Below are 23,968 nucleotides of genomic sequence, written 5' to 3'. Positions count from 1 at the left end.
GCAGAAGCAGAGAGAGAGGTCTTCCATTTGCTGGTTCACTCCCCAGATGGCCTTAATGGCCAGAGCTGTGCCGATTGTAAGCCAGGAGCCAGGAGCTTCTTCTGGATCTCCCACGAAAGTGCAGGGGCCCAAGGACTAGGGCCACCTTCCACTGCTTTCTCTAGCAGAGAGCTAGATTGGAAGTAGAGCAGCTGGGACTCGAACGGCACTCATATGGGATGCCTGCAATGCAGGTGGCAGCTCTACCCATTTTGCCACAGCACTGGCTCCAAACAATATATACTTCCTAAGACTACTTAACTCAACAACTAAGATAGCATAGCCTGTTTATTCTATCTTTAAAATGTAGTCTTTATAGCTCTTTCTCTAAATTTCTTGTTTCTATTTTTCCTGAACCGCAATTAAACTGACAGATGGATAAGAACTCTGCTTCTACAGTGCACACAGAGTGGTGCTACAGCAAAACTTATACACGAACACAAAATACAATGAAATCAGTACCACAAACCAATGAGTAAGGAATGGGTTGTTCAACAAAAGGGAACAGGAAAAATGAATAGAATCTCAATCAAATAATATATCCAAATAAATTCTAAATCTACCAAAGCAAGGGTCAGTACACTTTCTATAAAGAGCCAGCTAGGAAATACTTTGTCAGCCAGGAAATATAGGTCTCTGTTGTAATGACTCAACACTGCCTCTGTAAAAGGAGGCAGAGACAGTACATAAATAAATATGTGTGGCTATAAGCCAAAAGCAAAGTGGCAAGCCAGCGTTGCCACAAAGCCTGTAGTTTACTGACCACTGGATGAAAATGAAAAACAGTAAATAAATAAATTCCAAAAGAAAATATTGGTGAACATCTGATCATAGATAGGCAAGAATTTCTAAGCATAAAAATAATGGAAGTAGTCACAAAGATAATCATGTGTATCATATTAAATACTTGTACTTCTGTTAAGCAGGTACCATAAAGAAGTTAAGCACAATTAAAAAGGCAAATGGCAAAAATGAATACTGAATATGTCAAAAGATTTAGAGTCTGAAAGCTTTATCTTCCGTCTCTCAAACTGGCAAAAATGATGCTATCAATGACCGTACATAATACAAGCACTACCAGTCACAGCTGCTGGGAATGTAATAATAAAACAATAAATAGCCTTAAACAGTCTTTTTTAAAAAATTCATTCTTCAGATCTCTGTGAGTGAGACCCCAGTGAAAAGAAGTGGCCATCAAAGAAGGATGTACCTTTCTCTAAAGGGAGGGGAGAACTTCCACTTTGCTTATAGCCTTGTCCAAATACTGACAGAATTTCTGAACTCAAAAGGCTTCCATAGCCTAGGCAGCTCATGTCAAGAACCTTGGGTGGTCACTGACATCATTCCAAAGAGTGCTAATTGTTAAATTAACAACAGGAGTCACTGTGCACCAACTCCCCATGCAGGACTTCTGTCCTCAATGAGTTGTATTATGAGAGTCAACTGTAAAACTAGTTCTCAAACAGTTTTGTGTGTGTGTGTGTGTGTGTGCAAATTGTTGAAATCTTTACTTAGTACAGAGTTGGTCTCCTGTGTACAAAGTTAATTGAAAATGAATCTTAATGGAGAATGGGACAGGCAAGGGGAGAGGGAGGAGGAGGAGGGTGGGAGTACGGGTAGGAGGGTGGGAATGGTGGGAAGAATAACGATATTCCTAAAGTTGTACTTATGAAATTTGTATTCCTGGGGCCAGCACTGTGGTGTAGTGGTTAAAGCCGCCACCTACAGTGCCGGCATCACATTCGGGTGCAGGTTCATGTCCCGGCTGCTCCTCTTCTGATCCAGCTCTCTGCTATGGCCTGGGAAAGCAGTAGAAGATGGCCCAAGTCTTGGGGACCCTGCACCTGCATGGGAGACCTGGAAGAAGCTCCTGGCTCCTGGCTCTGCATCAACACAGCTCTGGCTGTTGCGGCCAGCTGGGGAGTAAACCAGTGGATGGAAGACCTCTCTCTCTCTGCCTCTCCTTCTCTCTCTATGTAACTGTTTCAAATAAATAAAGAAAAAAAAAGAAATTTGCATTCCTTAAAAAATAAATTAAAAAAAAAAATAAAATGCATGGGGGAAAAATTCATCCTTCAGAGTTGGCACTCTGGCGTAGCAGGTAAAGCCACTGCCTGCAGTACCAGCATCCCACATGGGCGCCGGTTAGAGTCTCAGCTGCTCCACCCTTATCCAGCTCTCTGATATGGCCTGGGAAAGCAGAGAATGGACCAAATCCTCAGGCCCCTGCACCCACGTGGGAGACCTGGAAGGAGCTCCTGGCTCCTGGTTTCAGATCGGCCCAACTCCAGCCATTGCAGCCATTTGGGGAGTGAACCAGCAGATGGAAGACCTCTCTTTCTCTCTCTCTGCCTCTCTGTAACTCTGTCTTTCAAATAAATGAATCTTTTTAAAAAATTCATTTTTGCCTTAAAATGTTAACTTTTATAAATCTAACTACAACAATAATTATAGATCCACACAAGGATTTTTGGGTAAATATGTCCTCCACAATATTAACTTCTAACAACCTAAATGTCTAACAAGAGAGATGTATTTAAATAAATTTATACATGTACTTTTGTACATATTAAATAAAATTTAGTGCATGTATTATATGTGTTTAGTACATGGAAAACTGTCTATATATTAAAATCATGCTCTAGCAAACCATGAGGGGCATAAGAAAATGTTCATATTAAAATGGTAAGTAAAAAGGCATCAAAAGCTATTTATGGAATATTATCCCAGTTTCAATACTTATAAAAGCAGAGAAAAATATTAAAAAATACACACTACACATTAAGCAGTAGTGATTTTAAGATTTTAATTATGGGTGATTTTTGTTTTCATCTTTATTCTTCTCTGTAGCTTCTGAATTTTCCACGATAATTACACCTTCTAAAAAAGACATACAAAGATGACAAATTTTATTTTTAAAAAGCAAAAAAAAAAAAAAAAAAAAAGTTGCTGGTTCTCACTGAGGCCATGAGAGCAATGTAAATCAGCACCTTTGGCTGTCTTAAAAGAATGTGAACAAAGCGGAAACGGCATTACACATCTGCTGCTACTCAAGTGCTTCTTGTGCTCTTTCCACCAACTTGTAAAAAGTGAAGACCTCCTGGAAACACATTCCAACCCCACAATGGAACATTTCAGAATTCTCCTGGGACATTTAAGAATGCTAGAGATCATACTTCCAGAAATTGAAACAAAGTAAATGTTAAGTTGAAGTCCAGCATCACTACGTTATTTGCCCAATGTACAGCGGTCTAAGTCACTGTATCCTATTCAACAACCAACCCGCCAAACAGCTTAATAAAGAGCAATGATAAAAGCAAAACTACTTGAAGACAAAAGGAGAACACAAGCTTTCTTGTCTTAAATTTTTAAAACTTTCAAAATTATCTTTTAAGGGGAGGGTCAATATGGCTATATCAGAGTACTTCAAAAACTTCACAGAAAATGGAATTAACAATGCACATTTTCCATGAACTTTTTAAAGACCCTTGTATACACCAAAATCCTTTAAAAATAAATATACTTGGTCCTCCTATTCTAGGTCTAGAAATCTGCTAAGAATATGACAAATTTTTAAAGTATATATGTAAATATGTTTACAATAGTGTTTATATTTAGAAAAAAGGAGGGGCTGGTGTTGCGGAGAAGTGGGTAAAGCCACCAGCTGCGATGCTAGCATCCCATATGGATGCCAGTTCATGTCCCAGCTGCTCCCTGCTAATGGCCTGGGAAAAGCATGAAAGAGCCCAAGTGTTTGAGCCCCTGCCACCCATGTGGGAGACCTGGATGAAGCTGTTGGCTTCAGCCTGGCCCAGGGCTGACCATTTTGGCCATGTGGAGAATGAACCAGCAGATCAAAGATCTCACTCTTGCCGTCTCTCTCCCTCTCTCTATAATTCTGACTTTCAAAACAAATACATAAATCTTTTGTTAAAAAAAAAAAAAAACAAATACTGGGTATAAATAACATGAAGCGTCATCTTCACCAAATGAAATGACAGCATTAAGAAGGAAACATACATGTACAGTTAGGACACATAAAGATGTCTGTGATATACTACGGAGACTCTTTAAAGCAAGACAGAAGACTACATAACATAATAACATTCTTGATATACTTGTGTGATAGCTTGGGGTGCCACAACAAAATAGACTAGGTAGTTTAGAAAAATAGATATTTGGGGGTGGGCATTTGTCATAGTGGTCAAAGTGCCACTTGGGATGCCCACATCTCATACTGGAGTGGCTGGATTCGAGTCACACTCTGCTTTCAATTCCAGCTTCTTGCTAATGTGTACCCTGGGAGGCAATAGGTTATGGTTCAAATAGTTGAGTTCCTGCCAACCACATGGAACACGTGGATTGAGTTCCGGGCTCCCAAGCATTTGGGGAGTGGACCAGCAAATGGTCTATCTATCCATCTCTATCTTTTCTTTTCTTTTCTTTTTTTTTTTTTTTTTTTTGACAGGCAGAGTGGACAGTGAGAGAGAAAGAGAGACAGGAAGAAAGGTCTTCCTTTTGCTGTTGGTTCACCCTCCAATGGCCTCCGCGGCCAGTGCACTGCGGCCAGCACACAGCACTGATCCGATGGCAGGAGCCAGGTGCTTCTCCTGGTCTCCCACGGGGTGCAGGGCCCAAGGACTTGGGCCATCCTCCACTACACTCCCTGGCCACAGTAGAGAGCTGGACTGGAAGAGGGGCAACCGGGACAGAATCCGGCGCCCCAACCGGGACTAGAACCCAGTGTGCCAGCTCCGCAAGGCAGAGGATTAGCCTATTGAGCCACGGCGCCGGCCTCCATCTCTATCTATCTATCCCTCTCTCCTCCTGAAATAAAAAAAATAGTTTTAAAAAAAGAAACAGAAATTCATTTTCTCACAGCATAGTCAGGTTCTAATGAGGACCCTCTTGGCTGCTCTCGTTTTCCTCACCTGGTCGTGGAGAGCAGCGCACGGAAGGAGCAGAATCTCTCTTTATAAAGCCAGAGTCCTAACAGATTAGGATTTATGACCTTGTTTAATCTTGATCACCTCCTGTAGACCCTTTCTCCAAATACAGTCACACTGGGGACTGGAGCATCAACACACAAGCTGGAGGGTAGCAGGACCACAATGCAGTCCACAGCAAGCTGTAGCATATTTTTTAGGAACAGTGCTATACATGGATGAAATCTTGGATGGCTTTGCTTCAAATTGTTTAGATCAATGGTTATCTCTATGTAGTGAATGTGAACGTGCTTAGTTTCTATAAGAAGTGTTTATTATTTGCTTATAATGTAAGAAATATAAAATAGATAAATCCCATGGATGAATACAGTGGGAGACCCTAATTTCTGAGGAAACGTCCCAGCCTCTCCTACTCCTGCTCATGTTGGCTGCACACATGAAAAACAGCTACAACAGAGCAGGGTGCTCTCAGTCATGACGCAGGAAGCGGATCTAGGAATCACTGCAGACTGTTCCTTGAAAACATCAGCCCAATTTGCTGCTGTGATCAAAACAGACAACAAAATCCACTGGGCATCATTAGGAAGGAGATTAGCAATAAAGTGGAAAACGTAACACACACAAAGCCACAGTCCTGTGACAGAGCTGAAACCAAGGAGAGCTGCCTGGCGCCAGAAGGCAGCCAAGAAATCTGCCTTCCACATCTCAGGACAGATAGAACAAACGGACAACAGCAAGAAAAAAGCATGAGAGAACACCTGAAATAATCAAGAGGCAGCCTTTATTTTCCTCCACCACCTCAAGCAGACCGGTATCACAACGTCTGACTGATCATAGCACTCACCCAGCCCTCCCTGCCTCAGCCATCTCGACACACAGGCAGGCATCCATGTGCAAGCAGGACTGGGGGTTCTTAGGAGCGGAAGGGCACGCATACTGCCTTCAACTCTGTCCTCCCCCCCAACACTTTTTTTCGTTTTACAGAGGGGCCAACACTAAGACGCAGTAGGTTAATCCTCTGCCTGAGGCACTGGCATCCCATTTGGGTGCCGGTTCTAGTCCCAGCTGCTCCTCTTCCGATCCTGCTCTCTGCTGTGGCCTGGGAAGGCAGTGGAGGATGACCTAAGTCCTTGGGCCCCTGCACCCATGTGGGAGACTAGGAGGAGGCTCCTGGCTCCTGGCTTCAGATTGGCGCAGCTGCAACCATTGCGGCCATTTGGGGAGTGAGCCAATGGACGGAAGACCTTTCTCTATGTCTCTCCCTCTCACTGTCTATAACTCTACCTCTCAAATAAATAAATAAAATCTTAAAAAAAAAAAGAAATGTGAATGATAAAAAAATAAATAGTTACAGAGAGAGAGTGACAGAGAGAGAGCTCTTCCATCTGCTGGTTCATTCCCCAAATGGCTACAATGGCCAGGGCTGGGTCAGGCTGAAGCCAGCAGCCAAAAGCTTCATCCAGGTCTCCCACATGGGTGCAGGTGCCCAAATGCTTGGCCCACTTCTGCAGGGAGCTGGATCAGAAGTGGAGTAGCTGGGACATGAACTAGAGCCCATTCAGGATGCCAACATCACAGGTGGAGCTTATCCCACTACACCACGATACCAGATTTCAACTCTGTTTTCATTATACAGTGCATATAGTCAGTTGGTAGAGAAGTATGTACTAAATTAAAGGATTTTCATAGTTGAAAGGTTGTTTTTTTTTTTTAAGTTAGGAAGGATTATTTAGCCAGGGGAGACTAAAATAGGATAAAATTCTATGTAACAATAAAGGCTATGCACCTGCTAAAGACATGTAGCAAATTTTGTAGTAAGAGAACCATGAAAACCTTCTAAGTTTTAAGAGAGTAAGACCAAAAAAAAAAAAAAAAATATTGACAATGGAGTAAAACTGCAGCTTACCATGTCACAAAATAAAGATGAGTAAGTTTGTTTTCTCCCCTTGCAACATAAAGCAATATGCCCTCATCATCGCTCTTTAATAATAAGCAGCTGACAAAGTCCTAGCCACTGTCCAAGTCAAAACTGAGCACCTTCTTCCACCTGAGTTATAATCAGCACACAGGACATGTTGCAGAATAATCCAATAGTTCTTCACTTCTTTTTTTTTTTTTGACAGGCAGAGTGGACAGTGAGAGAGAGAGACAGAGAGAAAGGTCTTCCTTTGCCGTTGGTTCACCCTCCAATGGCCGCCGCGGCCAGCGCTGCGGCCGGCGCACCGCGCTGATCCGATGGCAGGAGCCAGGAGCCAGGTGCTTTTCCTGGTCTCCCATGGGGTGCAGGGCCCAAGCACCTGGGCCATCCTCCACTGCACTCCCTGAGTTCTTCACTTCTTTCACAGTCCCATTAAGGGAGAAGATAGCTCTGACTAAAATAGCTCAAGTCATGGTCAGTAACACTAGGTTCATCACAAACCTCCCCAAACAAGGAAAAAATAGAATTTAAAACGGTTTTGTTTCAGCTCAAGCTCTCCACCTCATAGAAGGTCCCAGGCTGAGCAGTGCTTGGATATCCTATTTGCCAGCATCCCCAACATTTCCATATACTCATCACCTAGCACAAAGAAGCACTTAAGAGTGTTTCTTGAATGAGCTGAACGAATAGAATTATTTAGGAAAGGGAAAATTCTTTAGGAAAAACTTAAACTTAGGAATAAAATCTATTCCAACTCAGTCTTGCCCTAAACTGCAGAAGAATAATGTATCAGCCAAAATGTAAGCATCGTATCCTTGAAATTCTACTCAGTAGACAAAGCATGGACAACATCCGAAGTCTATGGCTGCTTGTTAATAAGCTCATTCCCTACTACACCACTCACCGTGTGGCGGATTCACTCTGTTTACAGATAGAAAGAAGTTTCCTTGGGGAAGACGTTCTGACTTACCAGGCTAAACCACCACTTGGGACCCCCCATGTCAGTATCAGAGTGCCTGGTTTGAGTCCCAGCTACTCAACTTCCAATCCAGCTTCCTAATACATTCTGGTAGGCAGCAAATGATGGCTCAAGGGCTTGGGTCCCAGTCACCCACACAGGAGAATTAAATTTCTAGTTCCTGACTTCAAGTCTGGCCAGCCCTCTATATTGCTGGCATTTGAGGAATGAAGAATGAACCAGTGAATGGAAGATTCATATTCATTCATTCATTCATTCATATTCTCTCCCCCACTCCGCTACTTGAGGAATGAACAAGTCAGTAGAAAGAAAATCTATGTTCATTCATATTCTCTCCCCCCTCTTCTCCACCTTTCAAGCTTATGAATAAATAAACATAGACAAAAACTTTTCAGTAGGACACTGCAAGCCTCATCCTTAAAAGCTGAAGTCCAGGGGCCAGCTCTGTGGTGTAGTGGGTGAGGCTGCCGCCTGCAGTGCTGGCATCCCCTATGAGCACCAGTTTGAGTCTCAGCTGCTGCACTCCCTCTAAAGTGCCTGGGAAAGCAGCAGAAGATGGCCCAAGTCCTTGGGCCCCTGCACCCATGTCAGAGACGCAGGGGAAGCTCCTGGCTTCGGCCCAGCTCAGGTTGTTGCAGCCATTTAGGGAGTAAACCAGCGGATAGAAAATATCTCTTTCTGTGTCTGCTTTTCTGTAACTCTGACTTTCAAATAAACTAATTTAAAAAAAAAAAAAAAAGCTAACGCTTACTGGTGGGCATTTGCCTACCTGTTAAAACACTAATCTCCCACATTGTGAAGTACCTGAGTTCCATTCCCAGCCATAGCTCCGATTCCAGCTTCCTGCCAATGCAGACGCTAGGAGGCAGCAGTGACAGCTCGAGTAATTGGGTTCCTGACACTCACATGGGAGGCCTGGATTGCATTCCAGGTTTCTGCCCCAGCCCAGCCTTGGCTCTTAAGGGCATCTGGGAAATAAACCAACAGATGGGAATTTGTTTTCTTTCTCTCTGCCTCTCACATAAACATACAAGTAATATTTTTTAAATCCCAAATCTGCATTCAAGACATCTGCTTTTACTTCAGGTCTATCCTTAATTGTTGTAAAAAGGCTTTTTCTTCACTCTATAGTTCTCCATTCACCTATTAATTTATACTCTTGCTTGTCCCAAAAGAATTCAAGGTGATTTGCATACATACACATGTAATAAGATAAAAGGTATTTTAATAAACAGATGAGAAAAAGCAGACTGTGACAAAATGGTTAATATAGGACAATAAGAAGCAAAGTTTAAGGGCAATATTAGAAAATCATTTTGAAAAGCCTATGTATCTGTTAGAGTTGGCTCATCTGTTTGGAACTAAGCTTTCTTTCAACAGTTAAGACTTGGCCAAATGAAATGCATACAAAATGTAGACAACATAGTTTCAGGACAAGTACAACCATCCAGAGTATGGAGAGAAGATATTTCTTTCAGGGTTCCTCACAAAGGGAATACTTTAAAAAAGAAAGAAACATAAATAATGTCAATGATCAGTACAGCTGACAATTAGTGCTTACTTGGGTGCAAGTCACTATCCTAACACTTTGGCATTTTCACTCACTTAATAAGCCTGTGCGTAACTCATTGAATAATCCTGTTGCTACCTGCACACAGCAGATAAGGAGACTGAAGAATAGAATGGTTAAGTCAACTGCTCAAAGTCACACAGCGAGTAAGCTATGGATTTATGATTCAAACCCTGAAGTAATGCCCTCTACAACATCCTCATATTAGAGTGTTTCTTATGATGTGCGTCATTGCAGGCTAAGAGAAAAACACAAACTTTAGTTCAGAAGCACAAAGAACACCAAGGCCAAAATGAGGCAGTGCAGGCATGGGGCCCTCTGAGTAACAGCCAGGTATCTGAGATAGTTAGATTCTCGGGAAGAATGGGTGGCCTCAAGCCCATCCTTCCATAGGTTCGGTAGGTACTGAGAGGCTGAGGTGAGATTATGCCCTCTGAGGGCAAGTGAGGTATAGTCTTCACTTGCTGACAGCTAAGGCAGAGCCATAAGCTGGCATCACCACCTGAACCAGAGTTAGGACAGACACCCTCCCAGTCAAGGCTGAAGACCCTGACAAGGACCCTCAAATGCCCGGAGATAAGACCAGCCTACCTTTGCATGGAGGTGACCAAGGGAGTGCCAGTGGGCAGGCTCCCTTAAGAAAGGGTTTAGGCTGCTCAAACCAAAGGACAATAAGGTCCTCAAATGCTCACACCATGGAATAGCTCCCAACAGAGGTAGTCTGGATAGGCTATCCAAAGAAAACCATGATCAGTTGTCAATCATGGGCACAGCTAATCTATGGAGCATTCAGTCTTGATCACGTAACTTACTGGTTGTAGGTCCAGGACAAAAAGGTTGGAAAGTTTCACTCCAGAGAGCTCAGTGGTCAGCAGGTAGGAGGGATTATTAGAGATAAGCCAGTGGTTGTTTGGGTGAAGCTAACCAAAAAACAGACACACTTTGGATTTAGAATAATTATAACCCATCTTCTCAATAATTTCTCCAAGTGTAAGTTCAGAACAATAAAATCGATCATTAATTTAACACTTACTATAAGCCAGGCATTGTTCAAGCTGCTATGAGCAGAAATAAAACAGAGGAATACCTCAGTCATCATGAATCGTATACTGTGAAGAACAGCCTAAGGAATACTACAAACTTTAATTACTACACTTAAGCCATTGTTCTGAGTTAAAGACATCAGGTGGAGCCACTTATTACCAAGAAACTACAGGGGGAATAGGGAGAGGGTGTATGGGGTGTGTTGCAGGGTTAAACTGGGTTTGTGGCAGCTTCCCCAAGGAAGGGATCTGAGCACAGACCTGGAGAAGGCAGGCAATGACCTGTGCAATGCCTGCGTGGGGGTCTCGGGGACAGGGACGGGCAAGGCAGCCTGTGTGGCCAGAGCAGATGAGCAATAAGGGGAAGGGGAAAGAAGCGGCAGGTGGAGGGGAGGAAGCAGGCAGTGGTGGGCATCACTAGGGCTGGAGGCCACTGTAGGCATTCTACATTTGACCCTGACACACCAAAGGGTTCTGGGCACGGCAGTGGCACGGCCTGACTTTCCTTTCCTAAGGACAGCTCTGTCTGCTGCATGGAGAGGAAACCATGGGAACAAGGGCAGAAGCAGAGACGGGCTGGGAAAGAGAGGGTGCATCCCTCCACCCAGCAGCACCTTTGCACACGCACGTCCAGCCTGCTGGAACGGAGGAGTGTCACGAGCGCCGAGCCGCTGCATAGGAGCGCGGTTTCAGAGCTTAGACAAAGCCCCCAGCATGTCACCACTCCCTTGTGCAGTAACAGAAAAACAGGAAGGGTCTCCTAAAGCCAAGTTAACGAAAGGGAAGTCAGTCTGGCCTGAGGGAGCAGGTGCTGTGGCTTGGGAGGGGCACTGCCATCACTGGCTCAAGTAGCTTCTAGACTGTCAGGATACAGGGATGCTAATGGGTAGAGACTGCAGCAAGCTAGCCCTTCCAATCTCAGATGCCAGCTACTTTCCAAAGCATATTACAAAATACACCAGAGCTTAAAATATTTAACAGTTAAAGAGCACCACTTAAATTCCACACCACATATAACACTGACTTCCAAAACACATCTGATGCCTTAAATGATGCTCTCTCCTCCTCCCAAGTACTACTGTGAGTGTCATGGTACAGAAGCTACTCTGCAAAATGCATCCTCTACCCAGGCCCCTGCCAGGCCAGGACAACCAGCTCTGATCCTGAGCTGCATATGGCATGCCAACACCCCCGCCTCCGTCAGACGGCAGCCTCGCAAGCAGCAGAGGTCTCAGCGTCTGTGCACGCCTCGCCCTCCCCGGCAGCTGCCGGCAAGACTCACACATGCAAACTCACACATGTACCGTCTCCACTCACTCTGACAAAAGCTGTGACAGGAACAGAAGGAAAAATGGCAAGGCGTCCTGGTGAGAAGGCCATCAAGAGGCACACCCATCTGTGACTTGACACCTCCTTGTGCCTCTTTACAGGGAGGAGAGGACACAGAAGGGTTGTGTCAAACTCAGCTTCCTTGCACCTGCAACACCCTTCACCCAAAAGCACTATACATAGCTGGATTAAAACTATAAAATATTTGTCTCATATCCATTACAGTTTTCTTTAATGCTCCCTGTAAATTTCTCCCCTGAATCGTAAGTCTGACCACAAGCCATTAGTAGGAAAAAGCTAGCCAAGGAAAAAACTCAGATGTAAGGGACTGAATAATTCACCACCACTGGGAGAGACTCACATATATAATACCCTAAATACTCACTTCGCCAAGTATTATTCTACAGCAAGAACACAGACACTCAGGAAGCTACCTTAGGAAACTATGCTGTAATAAAATATCCTATTCCGGCTCCTCTTTACATATGTATTTAGCTTTAATACATGGCATTCTCAGACACACAAACAGGTACCTCATAATTTTAATTTAACACCACTTATCATTCATACACACAGATTTCACATACAAGCATGCTGAAATACATACATGTATTTGCTTTACAAGAAAAGACCAGTTTATTCTAACAGCATTCAACTACTTGTTAAACAAGACAGCATTTACCAGGCAGGCGGAGATCAATAGTTCTGAATCTTCTTTTGTCCAGTTACATGCTGTATATTCAAGGACATTATTCTCTCCTTGCTGTTTGCACATATAAGCACAGTTTCTTTCAAAAACGGTGCGGATGCCTTTAAACAGAATCACACTAGTAGTGCAACCCATCCCCAAGGTGTGGATGCTCAGATGTCTAGCAATTCCTACTCCGTTTCTGCATCATCTTCCTTGGCTCTTCAGACACAAGCACCCACTGTACCATCTTCATGACAAGCAGTTACCGGTACCGGCAGAGGGGAGCTCCAAGCTGCCGCACTAGAATCCGCTCCTGCCCAACAGCCTGACAAAAAAAAATCCAAGCTCCAAGTGTCACACAGGAGGGGTGGGTGGTGCAAAACCAGGATGACACACCTCAGATGCACCAAGACCTTTAAGTATCATTTTCCCAGTGGATTGCTTCACTGTTAATACAAAGAACAAATATGCAGAAGATGTACACAGGGTTACTGGAAGGCTGCCGGCTCCTGTGATTTGCTCGGGATTGTTCTGAATCTCAGAACCTGCCCAAAATGAAAAAGACTGTGCCAGACAGCCACACTGCTGCAGATGCTGCTGGAAGGCACAAAGAATGCTCATCTGCTGCGAGAAGTCACTCTCCCAGAATGCTCAGCCCAGCATCTACATCAGCAAACATCTCTTCCCTTGACCTAAATATGCCGTTTGTTTAATCCTGCATCAGCAAAGAACGGAGAAGCAAAAGAAAAAAAGTCCAAAAATGAGTGAAACCGCTAAGATGACTGCTGCTATGGAAACATGTGGCAGTGTGCTTCAGACAACCTTTTGCATGTATAGGTAACAGCTTGCTGACAGCAAATCACAGGGGAATTCAACATTACTACGTTGATCTTGACTTCTGCCCACCTCCACTCTGCTGCAGAGGGCTAGCAAAGTTTGCACTGCTCAAAAGGATTATCCTGCCTCTGGTACCCAAAAATGCAAATGAGAACACAGATAAAAGGTACCTAGTCTGTCTGGACATATGCCTGCTGAAGCAGAGCTCACACAGGCAATGGTAAAAATAAAAGTCTCACAGTCAACATGGTCATTATATTGGTGCATAAGTAGTTCAGGTCCTTCTCTGCAGATTGAACTCAGTGGCACTGTGAATCTCAGGGAATGGCCAAGAGGGAAGCATGTTCTAAAAAAAATGAAAGGCTGACTATATAAAAAGACCATGAGGCACAGACAAGGAAAATTCTTCCCACGTATAACATGCATCCAGAAAAAAGTTAATTCTCCTAAGATCTGCTCTGATACTATCTCTTATTTCACAAGACAACAGTGATAGATTTTCCAGTGATAGATTTCAATGCCAGCATCCCATATGGGTGTCAGTCCCTGTCCCAGCTCCCTACTAACAGCCTGGGAAAGCAGCAAAAGATGGCCCAAGCGTTCCTGGTTTGGGCCTGACCCAGCCCTGGCCCTTGTGAGCATTTGGGGATTGGACCAGTGGACATAAAATCTCTCTCACTCTCCCTCTCTCACTCTCTCTCCTTCCTTCCCTCCCTCCGCCTCTTAAATAAATAAATGTAAACAAAATTTTTAAAAAAATTATTGCAATCCTGGTGGTGTAACAGAAATCTATGTAACAGTGCAGACCTGTAGAGAACACTACCCGGTAGTAAGATCCAAAAACTTGTTTCCCATGGCCTTTTAGCTGCTGTGCCAACAGAGAAGCAAAAATCTAGGCTTATTCTCACTACTGCATTCTTATGTGAAGTGCATCTGATCTCCACATGAGATCAAAGAAGTGGAGATACTGGCCACCTGCACCAGAGAGAGTGATGCTAGGAAGTTTACAGCATTCTATTTCCAAATGGTGATTCTGGTAAAACAGAGCTACAGGGTGTCAGGTTAGACGCAAGTTCTGAAATCAGAAAACCCAAGTCTTCACGTAATATTGCAATACAAGCATATTCACAACATGAATACTCATCTGTACAGAAACTAAATGCTGAAGACTACAAAATGCTAAACATATGAGTTAAGTCTGTTTTGAGCATTCAGAATATCTACCAATTAACCAAACACGTGTACTGCAACAGGAGCACCTTAAAAAGCAACAGGACAGTCAGTATATGTTGAGTATCCCTTATCTAAAATGCTTAGGACTAGAAGTGTTTGAAGTTCCAAATTTGATACATACAGATTTTGGGGAAGTCTAAACACAAAAGTCATTTATATTTCATATACACTTTAGACACGTGGCCTGCAGGTAATATTTTTAGTAAATTTGTACATGAAATAAAATTTTATGTTATAGAATTTTCCACTTGAACTGTCATGTTGGTACTCAAAAAGTTTCAGATTTCAGGGTGGGCACTGGTCCAGCGCTGAAGCCACCAGTTAGGATAGGAACATCTCGAAGCAGAGTGCCTGGTTCAAGTCCCTGCTCTGGCTCCCAATTCCAGCTTCCTGTTAGTAAGTACCCCAAGAGGCAACAGTGATGGCTCAGGCAGTTGGGTCCCTGCCATCTATGTAGGAGACCTGAATTGAGTTCTTATTCCCAATTTCAGCCTGGCCCAGTCCCAGCCTTTGCAAGAATTTGGTGAGTGAACCAGCAGATGGAAGCTCTATCAGAATGTCTCTGTCTCTGTCTCTCAAATAAAAAAAGAAGATTCAGATTTTTGAGTATTTCAGATATTTTATTTTCAGATTAGGGATGCTTAACTTACACAAATTAAGATGTAACATAGAAATTTAAAATGAGAGGCTCGCATTGTGGTATAACAGGTTAAGCCACGGCCTGTGACACCAGCAGCCCATATGGGCACTGCTTGGAGTCCCCTGCTCCACTTCCGATCCAGCTCTCTGCTAATATGTCTGGGAGAACAGAGGAAGATGGCTCAAGTGCTTGGGTCCCTGTACCCACATGGGAGACCTGGATGAAGCTCCTGGCTCCTGGTGTCAGTCTGGCCCAGTCTCAGTCGCTGTGGCCATTTGGTGAGTGAATCAGCAGATGGAAGATCTCTCTCCCTCTCTCTCTTCTTCTTTCCCTCTTCATCTGTCTCTCTTTCTCTCTCTGCAACTAACTTTGACTTTCAAAAATAAATTAAAAAATAAATATTTTTAATTTTAAATTTAAAATTAATTTATTCTTATTATTACTTATTTATCCCAGATGCAGAAGCCAGGGAACAGCATTTGAAAAACTAAGATTACATTTGAACTTTACAAAGGGTTACAAATTATAACCATGCAAATTTGAAGCTGCTTTCATATTCTATTTGTTTTTAAAACCTCAAGTTAGTGTTGACAACAAGAGTCTTCAATGTACTCATCATGTTCAAAAATAAAGGGTAACTGAGCTGATAGATGTGTTAAATAATTTGATTGGGGCAATCATTCATAATACAAAATCATTACATTGTTCACATTAAATTTATAGAAATGTGTCGCCATACCTCAATAAGGATAAAAAAAATTAAACAATGATGATGAATGAAAAAAATTCCTAACAATCACTGAGGAAATGTTTCCTAGAGATACATTAGTAACATTTAAGCAGCTTGTATTGATTTTGAATATGAATCATTTCCCAACCAATAAAATCAATGGCCAAGAAAAAGCAACAGAAAATACTGAGAGCAAAGGACTTAACAAGGCTAAAAACTGAGTTCATGCTAACAGATGCACGACAAAACAAATAAGGCAAAGTGTGCAATCACTGATTTGGTTTCACTGATTCTTCTACATCACAATGAACTAGGATGTATCTAAAAGAATGACTATGCAATTCATTACAGAACACGAATAAATGGGTGGTATCTATTAGCAACCAGTGCCACTACCTAAAGAGTATACCTTTCAATTTGGAGATTACATTTGATATCACATCTTTAAATGTCAGCTCCGATTTATACAACTCCCAAGGCTGGATGTCTGTCTTCCACTCCAGGCCCATCTCTTCTTCTCCTGCTAATACTCACACCCGACTTTCTCAGTATTATCTCATCCCTAGATGTTCCAAATCAATAATCTTTTAATGTGACAAATTTATACAGCATATCTGCACATGGAACATCTAGCCATAAAGACACAAAGTGCCAATGCATGCTATAACATGAATGAACCCAAAACATGTTATGCTAAGTCAAAGAAAACAGTCACAAAGACCCCACATTGTATGACTGCATTTAAACAAGATGTCCAGAATAGGCAGATCCATACATATATAAAGTAAACAGTGCTTACCTAGTGCTGGGAGAGAAGGGAAAACAGGGCAGTTTAGCTAAAGGCATGAGGTTTCTTTGCAAAGTAAAGGAAATATTAGGAAATGGGCAGTGTTTCTAACATAAAAGCTACCTACATATACTACTGTCTGTGACACTACTAGAAAGCACTGAACTGAACGTTACACAGGTGACTGTCATAGCATGTGAATGGAATGTAATAAAGAACCTGACTCCAGCCTAGATATTTGAGGCTGACTGTCCCATGTCTAGGCAAGCTCAGGAGAAAGTCTAGGTGGCTCCCTCTTTTGGCAGCAGCAGGAAATTCAAGTCACTTGTAGGAACCGTGCCCCTAAACTCCCCACCCATCAAGGGAGCTGTCTTGCTCTTCCCAGAAAGCCTCATTATTGGAGGGCATGGGGGTGATGTCATTAATCTCAACATCTAAAGCTACTTTTGGGTGTGTGGGAGAGGGGGCACATTTCCTGTTTCTGTAGAGAGTACCAACAGTGAATTATATCTCAATAAAGTCATTACTAAAAATAGGGGAAGGGAGAAGAATGACACCTACTCTATTCACCCCACTGGTTATCAAGGCCAAATAAGAAGACGCGAGTACTCAACCAAGAAATTGCTATAAACACATAAGCACCTGTTGTTATAGACTTCACAAAGAATTTACTGTGTGACTTAAAACAACTACCTTGCTTAACGAATTTAGCAACTTGTAAATGCTTTTGACCCTACTTCTCAGGAATACATGAGAGGTGGCTAGGGCTGCCCTCAGGGTGTGCGTGTTGGACCTGCAAAGGGGCTCCGTGCCATGCAAACCGTCACAAAGTCTGCACGAACAGCAAGTCCAAGGTAAGATCTGCTGGCCCACTCGGCAGTGCAGACAGACAACAAACCTCAGCCACAAAACCAGAGACCACAGCAAATAGGCCCCAAGCTTGGAGCTTCCTCAAGGATTATCCATTTGGAGCTGCTGCTCCCATCTGCAGCTCTCTCCTTGCCAACTGTCTTTCTGTTTTAAATGTCTTCTAAAAGTCAAACTAGTTTGTTTGGTAGATGTACTTAGTACTCTCAGGAAAAAAATGTGAATAAGGAGGTTTCTAAATGACACCTAAAAAACATAAAATTACAAACTGGAATACCGTATTTCAAACAGACACAAATGTTCTCTACAGGTCAGAACTTGGGTCTACCTGTAGGAAGCCAGGAAAGGAGCAGAGTTCCCTCCCTTCTTCAGTGGCTGAAATGAAGCTCGCACACAGTGATAATGCATCGTACATGATACAGCTACACCTCACAAAACCTAAGCAAATGCAATATGAGTAGAAATCAATCAAAATGTCATTCAGTCTATTTAAACACCAAGAGCTTATTTCTATCCCAACACTCTACATTTCACATACCAATGCAGTGAATGCTGCCGAGCAAAGAAACTACGTAAGCTGGCCTCTCACGGCTCTAGTCATTTTATACGCAATCAATATAATCAAATGGAAGGAGAGTTCAGGCACAGGTCCTACTATATACCACAAGCTGAACAGACAGGTCTCTCTTCCCCTTTTGGGCAAAATTAAAAATTTTTTCTTTCCTAATATTCATACAAAAGCTGAAATAATTCCTCTGAAAATACAAGTATCTCTCATTTCTCTTCAAAGACATAAGAATTTCAGATATAAGAAACTAACTACAAATTCTTTATGATGACAAAAAAATATAAGAAGGAAATGGAGGTGTAGGAACATGAACAAGAAGTTAGGTGAGGCCAGCGCCGCGGCTCACTGGGTTAATCCTCTGCCTGCAGCGCTGGCACACCGGGTTCTAGTCCTGGTTGGGGCACCGGATTCTGTCCCAGTTGCCCCTCTTCCAGGCCAGCTCTCTGCTGTGGCCCAGGAAGGCAGTGGAGGATGGCCCAAGTGCTTGGGCCCTGCACCCACATGGGACACCAGGAGAAGCACCTGGCTCCTGGCTTCGGATCAGCGAAGTGCGCTGGCCATAGTGGCCATATGGGGGTTGAACCAGCAGAAGCAAGACCTTTCTCTCTGTCTCTCTCTCTCACTAACTCTGCCTGTTAAAAAAAAAAAAAAAAAAAAAAAAAGGAAGTTAGGTGATTAAAAAAGAGGAGTGGAAGTTTCTACAATGATCACTTTCTAAAAATAAGGAAAATTAAGGAAGTATAATTAAATAAAGACCTTAAAAATGAAAAGGATGGGGGCTGGCACTGTAGGGTAATGGGTTAAGCCGCTGCCTGCAATACTGGCACCCCACATGGGTGCCAGTTCGAGTCCTGGCTGTTACACTTCCAATCCAGCTCCCTGCTAATGCACCTGGGAAAAGCAGCAGAAGACAGTCCAAGGGACACCTGGATGAAGCTCCTGGCTCCTGGCTCTTGCTTGGCCCAGCCCCAGCCATTGAGACCATTGGGGGAGTGAACCAGTAGATGGAAGATCTCTTTCTATGTGTCTCTTCCTCTATTTCTGACTTTGGAGTAAATAAATAAATCTTTGAAAAAAGATGAAAGGATAAACGCATTTACCCTCATGCATTTCAGGAACATAAACCTCAAAACGCATCATCCATTATCTCCGCCTCGGAGCAGAAACAGACCCAGAAAGCTCTGAACTGGCAATAGTACCAGGATCATTCAGTGAACAGAGACAGGAGGCAGACCCAGAGGCCAACAGGACAGACAAGAGCTCCAGACCCCTAAGAGAGCTCACATCTGCACACCTCTCTGTACCACTATGATGAAGCAAATTATTTTTTGCTAAGCTATGATCACATAAAATACTGGAGTCAGGTCTGTTGTTAACAGTCATAGCTAACTATTCTCAAAAGTAAAGAATGTGGGGCTGGCGATGTGGTACAGTGGGTAATGCCACCACCTGTGACACCAGCATCCCATATGGGCACAAGTTCATGCACCGGCCAGTTCCAGTTCCATTCCAATTAGCTCCCTGCTAATTGTCTGGGAAAGCAGCAGCAGATGGCCCACGTGTTTGGGCCCCTGCCACTCATATGGGAAACCTGGACAAAGCTTCTCACCCCTAGCTTCAGACTGGCTCAGCCCTGGCTACCGTGGCCATCTGAGGAGTGAACCAGTGGATAGAGGCACTCAAGCTCTCTTTCTCTCTGCAACTATGACTTTTTAATTAATAAATAATTTTTTAAAAAGTAAAGAATGCAAAATAACACAGAGGTTTCTTGATGTTGGTGCTAGAGTGTTAGGGAGGCAAACAGCCTCCGGGAACTGCACCAAGCTGCAGGCATGCACACAGAGTGACCCAGTGAAAGGAAGCAGAGGCCCATGGAACAAAGGGTGGTGGTCTTTCACAGATGACCACAGGCACTCAAGTGAAATTAAAGAATTCCCTCTTTTCTTTGTAAGAGTTCAAGTTAATAGCCTTTTTTTTTTTAAGAGTTTATTTATTTATTTGAAAGAGTTACACAGAGAGAGACAGAGAGAGAGGTCCTCCATCCGCCGGTTCACTCTCCAGTTGGCTGTAACGGCCAGAGCTATGCCAATCCAAAGCCAGGAGCTTCCTCCGGGTCTCCCATGTGGGTGCAGGGGCCCAAGCACTTGGGCCATCTCCTACTGCTTTCCTAGTCCATAGGAGAGAGCTGGATCGGAAGAGGAGCAGCCGGGACTCAAATCGGTGCCCATATTGGCCTCGCCCGCTATGCCACGGCGCCAGCCCACTTAATAGCTTTTAAACAAAACAGATCTCTTGGGGCTGGTGTTGTGGTACAGAGGGTTAAAACCCTGGCCTGCAGTGCCGGCACTCCATAAGGGTACTAGTTTGAGTCCCAGATACTCCACTTCTGATCCAGCTCCCTGCTGATGGTCTGGGAAAGCAGTGGAAGATGGCCCTATACGCATGTGGGAGACCCAGAGGAGGCTCCTGGCTCCTGGCTTACGATCAGCTCAACTCCGGCCATTAAGGCCATTTGGGGAGTGAGCCAGTGGATGGAAGACCTCTCTCACTGTCTCTCCCTCTCTCTTTGTATGTAACTGCCTCTCAAGTAAAATAAATAAATCTTTTTTTGGGGAGGGCGGGGGACAGAAAACCCAGGAGGATTCCATCTCCCCTTCTCTCTCATAGCCCCTCAGCTCCTCAAACATCAGAGAAGCTGGAAGAACAGGCTTCATAATGTTTGTCAGGGCTGGCGCCGTGGCTCACTAGGTTAATCCTCCACCTACAGTGCCGGCATCCCATATGGGCGCCGGGTTCTAGTCCCTGTTGCTCCTCTTCCAGTCCAGCTCTCTGCTGTGGCCCAGGAGGGCAGTGGAGGATGGCCCAAGTGCTTGGGTCCCTGCACCCACATGGGAGACCGGGAGGAAGCACCTGGCTCCTGGCTTCGGATCGGCGCAGCTCCAGCCGTTGCGGCCATTTGGAGAGTGAAGCAGCAGAAGGAAGACCTTTCTCTCTGTCTCTCTCTCTCTCTCACTGTCTATAACTCTATCTGTCAAATAAATAAAAATGTTTGTCTATTTCCTCATTTCACTTGGTACTGAACTTCTTGGAAAAACATTTTCAAATTATGGACAGTAATAGAGAAAACATAGCTAAAATTTAAATTTCTGATTCATAAGCAACTTCCATCACTCTCACTGAGGGCTGTAGAGTGACTGAACTCTGAGTTCCCACAGGGCTGAGTGACCCACTCCGCTGAGGAAGCTGCATCAGAGGCAGAACTTCAATTGCTGTTATGGGAAGGCCACAGAGCAAAATCACAGCTTGTGAGGGGTCTCCATGCTTCAGGGAGAAACCAATAAATCCACCAATGCTATCCTGTATCACACATGAAAAGCTGCTTTTCACAAGAGCTCACCGATTGGCCTTGGCACCTCACTCAACACATCTGGAGGGGAGGTGCCGGGCAGAGGGAGGCTGATGGCACCAAGGATCACAGAGTGCAGGAAGCACCAAGGGTCTGGCTGTCCATGAGATGCTAAATGAAGACCAAGGAAGCAGAGCAAACTAGCAAGGGCGTAATGAAACCAGAACTCACCATGACCGCTTCTTGACCCCCATCAGCCTCTCCCAAGGAAATGCTCTTTTAGGCAGATCTGAAAAGATCACCTACCAGCAAGGCATACCGAACTGGCACACAGTATAACTCACACACAAACACACTCCTGAAATAGTCTGCGTGCTTAAAATACGAGTTACGGCTGTTGAAAATTTGTTCTGACACATGAAGAAAGAGACTAAAGTTCAAATTCTACAAACTTCAATTAGTTGCATTCTGTACTTTAGTAGCTGATGATTTGAACTCTTTTACTGTCACTGTGACAAAATAGAAATATTGCCTTGACATAAATCTTCTTTGAGGGGAAGAAGGAAAACATAAAACATGCGTAAGATTTGAGTCTGGCATTTCTTTAACTGCTGCAGTTCAGTCAGATTTTCAATTAAATTGACCAAAAGATAAGTATTAAGAAAGATATCAAAGTTGTTACTTTGCTCAAATATAGGAGGGAAAAGAACATTTTTCAAAACAGTCCTGTGTTTTGAAAAAAGTAGAGTAAGGGGTTAGCATCATGGCACAGTAGGTCAAGCCTCCGCCTGGGTACTGATCCCCTATCACTTTTTTTTTTTTTAAGATTTGTTTATTTATTTGAAAGTCAGAGTTACACAGAGAGAGGAAAGGCACACACAGAGAGAGAGAGAGAGAGAGAGAGAGAGAGAGAGAGAGAGAGAAGTCTTCCATCTGATGGTTCACTCCCCAGTTGGCCACAATGGCTGGAGCTGCGCGGATCCAAAGCCAGAAGCCAGGAGCTTCTTCCGGGTCTCCCACACAGGTGCAGGGGTCCAAAGACGGGCCATCTTCTACTGCTTTTCCCAGGCCATAGCAGAGAGCTGAATCAAAAGTGAAGCAGCCAGGTCTCAAACCAGCACCCATAAGGGATGGCGGCGCTTCAGGCCAGGGGGTTAACCCACTGAGAACCAGCACCACCCCCACCCCCATCACTTCTGAAAAAACAGATGAGGTGTAAGAACAGAAAACCTGGAGCCAGTGCTGTGGCACAGTGGGTTAAGCATCTACCTGCAGCACTGGTATCCCACATGGATGCCAGTTCAAGTCTCGGCTGCTCCACTTCCAATCCAGCTCCCTGCTGATTACTGGGAAAGCAGTGGAAGATGGACGAAGGCTTGGATCTCTTGCACCTACATGGGAGACCTGGAAGAAGCTCCTGGTTCCTGGCTTCAGACGGGATCAGCTCTGGCCATTGCGGCCATTTGGGAAGTAAACCAGGGGATGGAAGACCTCTCTCTCTGTCTCTCCCTCCCTCTCTCTCTCTGTAACTCTGCCTCTCATTTAAATGATAAATCTTAAAAAAAAAAAAAAAGAGTGGGAGCTGGCGCTGCGGTAAAGTGGGTAAAGGCCCTGTCCTGCAGTGCCAACATCCCATATGGGTACCAGTTCAACTCCCAGCTGCTCCACATTTGACCCAGTTCCCTATTAATGCAACCGGGAAAGCAGAAGAGGATGGCCCAAGTGCTTGGGCCGCTGCACTTACATGGGAGACCTGGAAGAAGTTCACATCTGCTGGCTTCGGATAGGTTCAGCTATGGCCGTTAAAGCCATCTGGGGACTGAACCAGCGGATGGAAGACCTCTCTGTTTGTCTCCACTTCCCTCTGTAACTCTTTCCAAAAAATAAATCTTTTCAAAAAAAGTGAAATAAATAGACTTAATAAGTGTATAGGCACTCAGCCTAACAGTTAAAATGCCCACATCCCACAGAAAGTGTCCAGGGTTCGATTCCTGGCTCCAGCGTCACACTCCGTTCTCCTGCTAATAAGACCCCGAGAGACAGAGGTGATTGTACAAGTAACTGGGTTCCAGTCACCCTCACTGGAAACCCGGATTGCATTCCTGCTTCCTGACGGGGCACTTAGTGACAAATGCACTAGCTCTCTGCTCTTCCCTCCTTCCTTCTCAAACAAACAAATGAAGATGATAAAATATGTACTCCTCTGTCCACGCTTCTAATCAGGTCAAAAGGAACCACATGTACCATACATCCAGCTTACGGAAAGTTGAAAAACTACATGCTTCACCTGAATTCTTACAAGGCTTCGATTTCTCTTTACAAAGAATTCAGAATCCTCTCAAGAGTCCCTTTTATATACAGCCAGATCATCATGGCTTAACTGTTTCTGCATCTTCAGAATGCTCCTTCAACCAAATGTTCTCGATGCTTAAGGGTATTTAAGTA

The 23,968-nt window shown here is 43.9% G+C and overlaps 1 protein-coding gene across 26 annotated transcripts in view; it reads right to left on the bottom strand.

Moving 5' to 3' along the window:
* The window catches only part of DOCK9 (dedicator of cytokinesis 9), a 322,918-nt gene that overhangs the window by 227,795 nt on the left and 71,155 nt on the right, over positions 1-23,968 (bottom strand). For 5 of the 26 annotated variants that reach the window (XM_051850494.3, XM_070048663.2, XM_070048664.2 and 2 more), the window contains exon 1: positions 12,507-12,750. The exons of 6 other annotated variants lie outside the window; for them this stretch is intronic. In XM_051850494.3, the coding sequence (XP_051706454.1) occupies positions 12,507-12,668 (162 nt within the window). In that variant the 5' untranslated portion in view covers positions 12,669-12,750. Of the gene's footprint in view, positions 1-12,506; positions 13,020-23,968 lie in introns of those variants that run through there. 15 more of the 26 variants (XR_016212730.1, XR_016212733.1, XM_089303479.1 and 12 more) reach the window with 12 other exon arrangements.

This window comes from Oryctolagus cuniculus, chromosome 9 (assembly GCF_051225735.1).
Source record: "Oryctolagus cuniculus isolate XC-2025 breed Fujian yellow rabbit chromosome 9, ASM5122573v1, whole genome shotgun sequence".
NCBI classification, from domain to species: Eukaryota; Metazoa; Chordata; class Mammalia; order Lagomorpha; family Leporidae; genus Oryctolagus; species Oryctolagus cuniculus.
The sequence above is the reverse complement of the archived record's forward strand: the minus strand, read 5'-3'. Positions and strand labels throughout refer to the sequence as shown.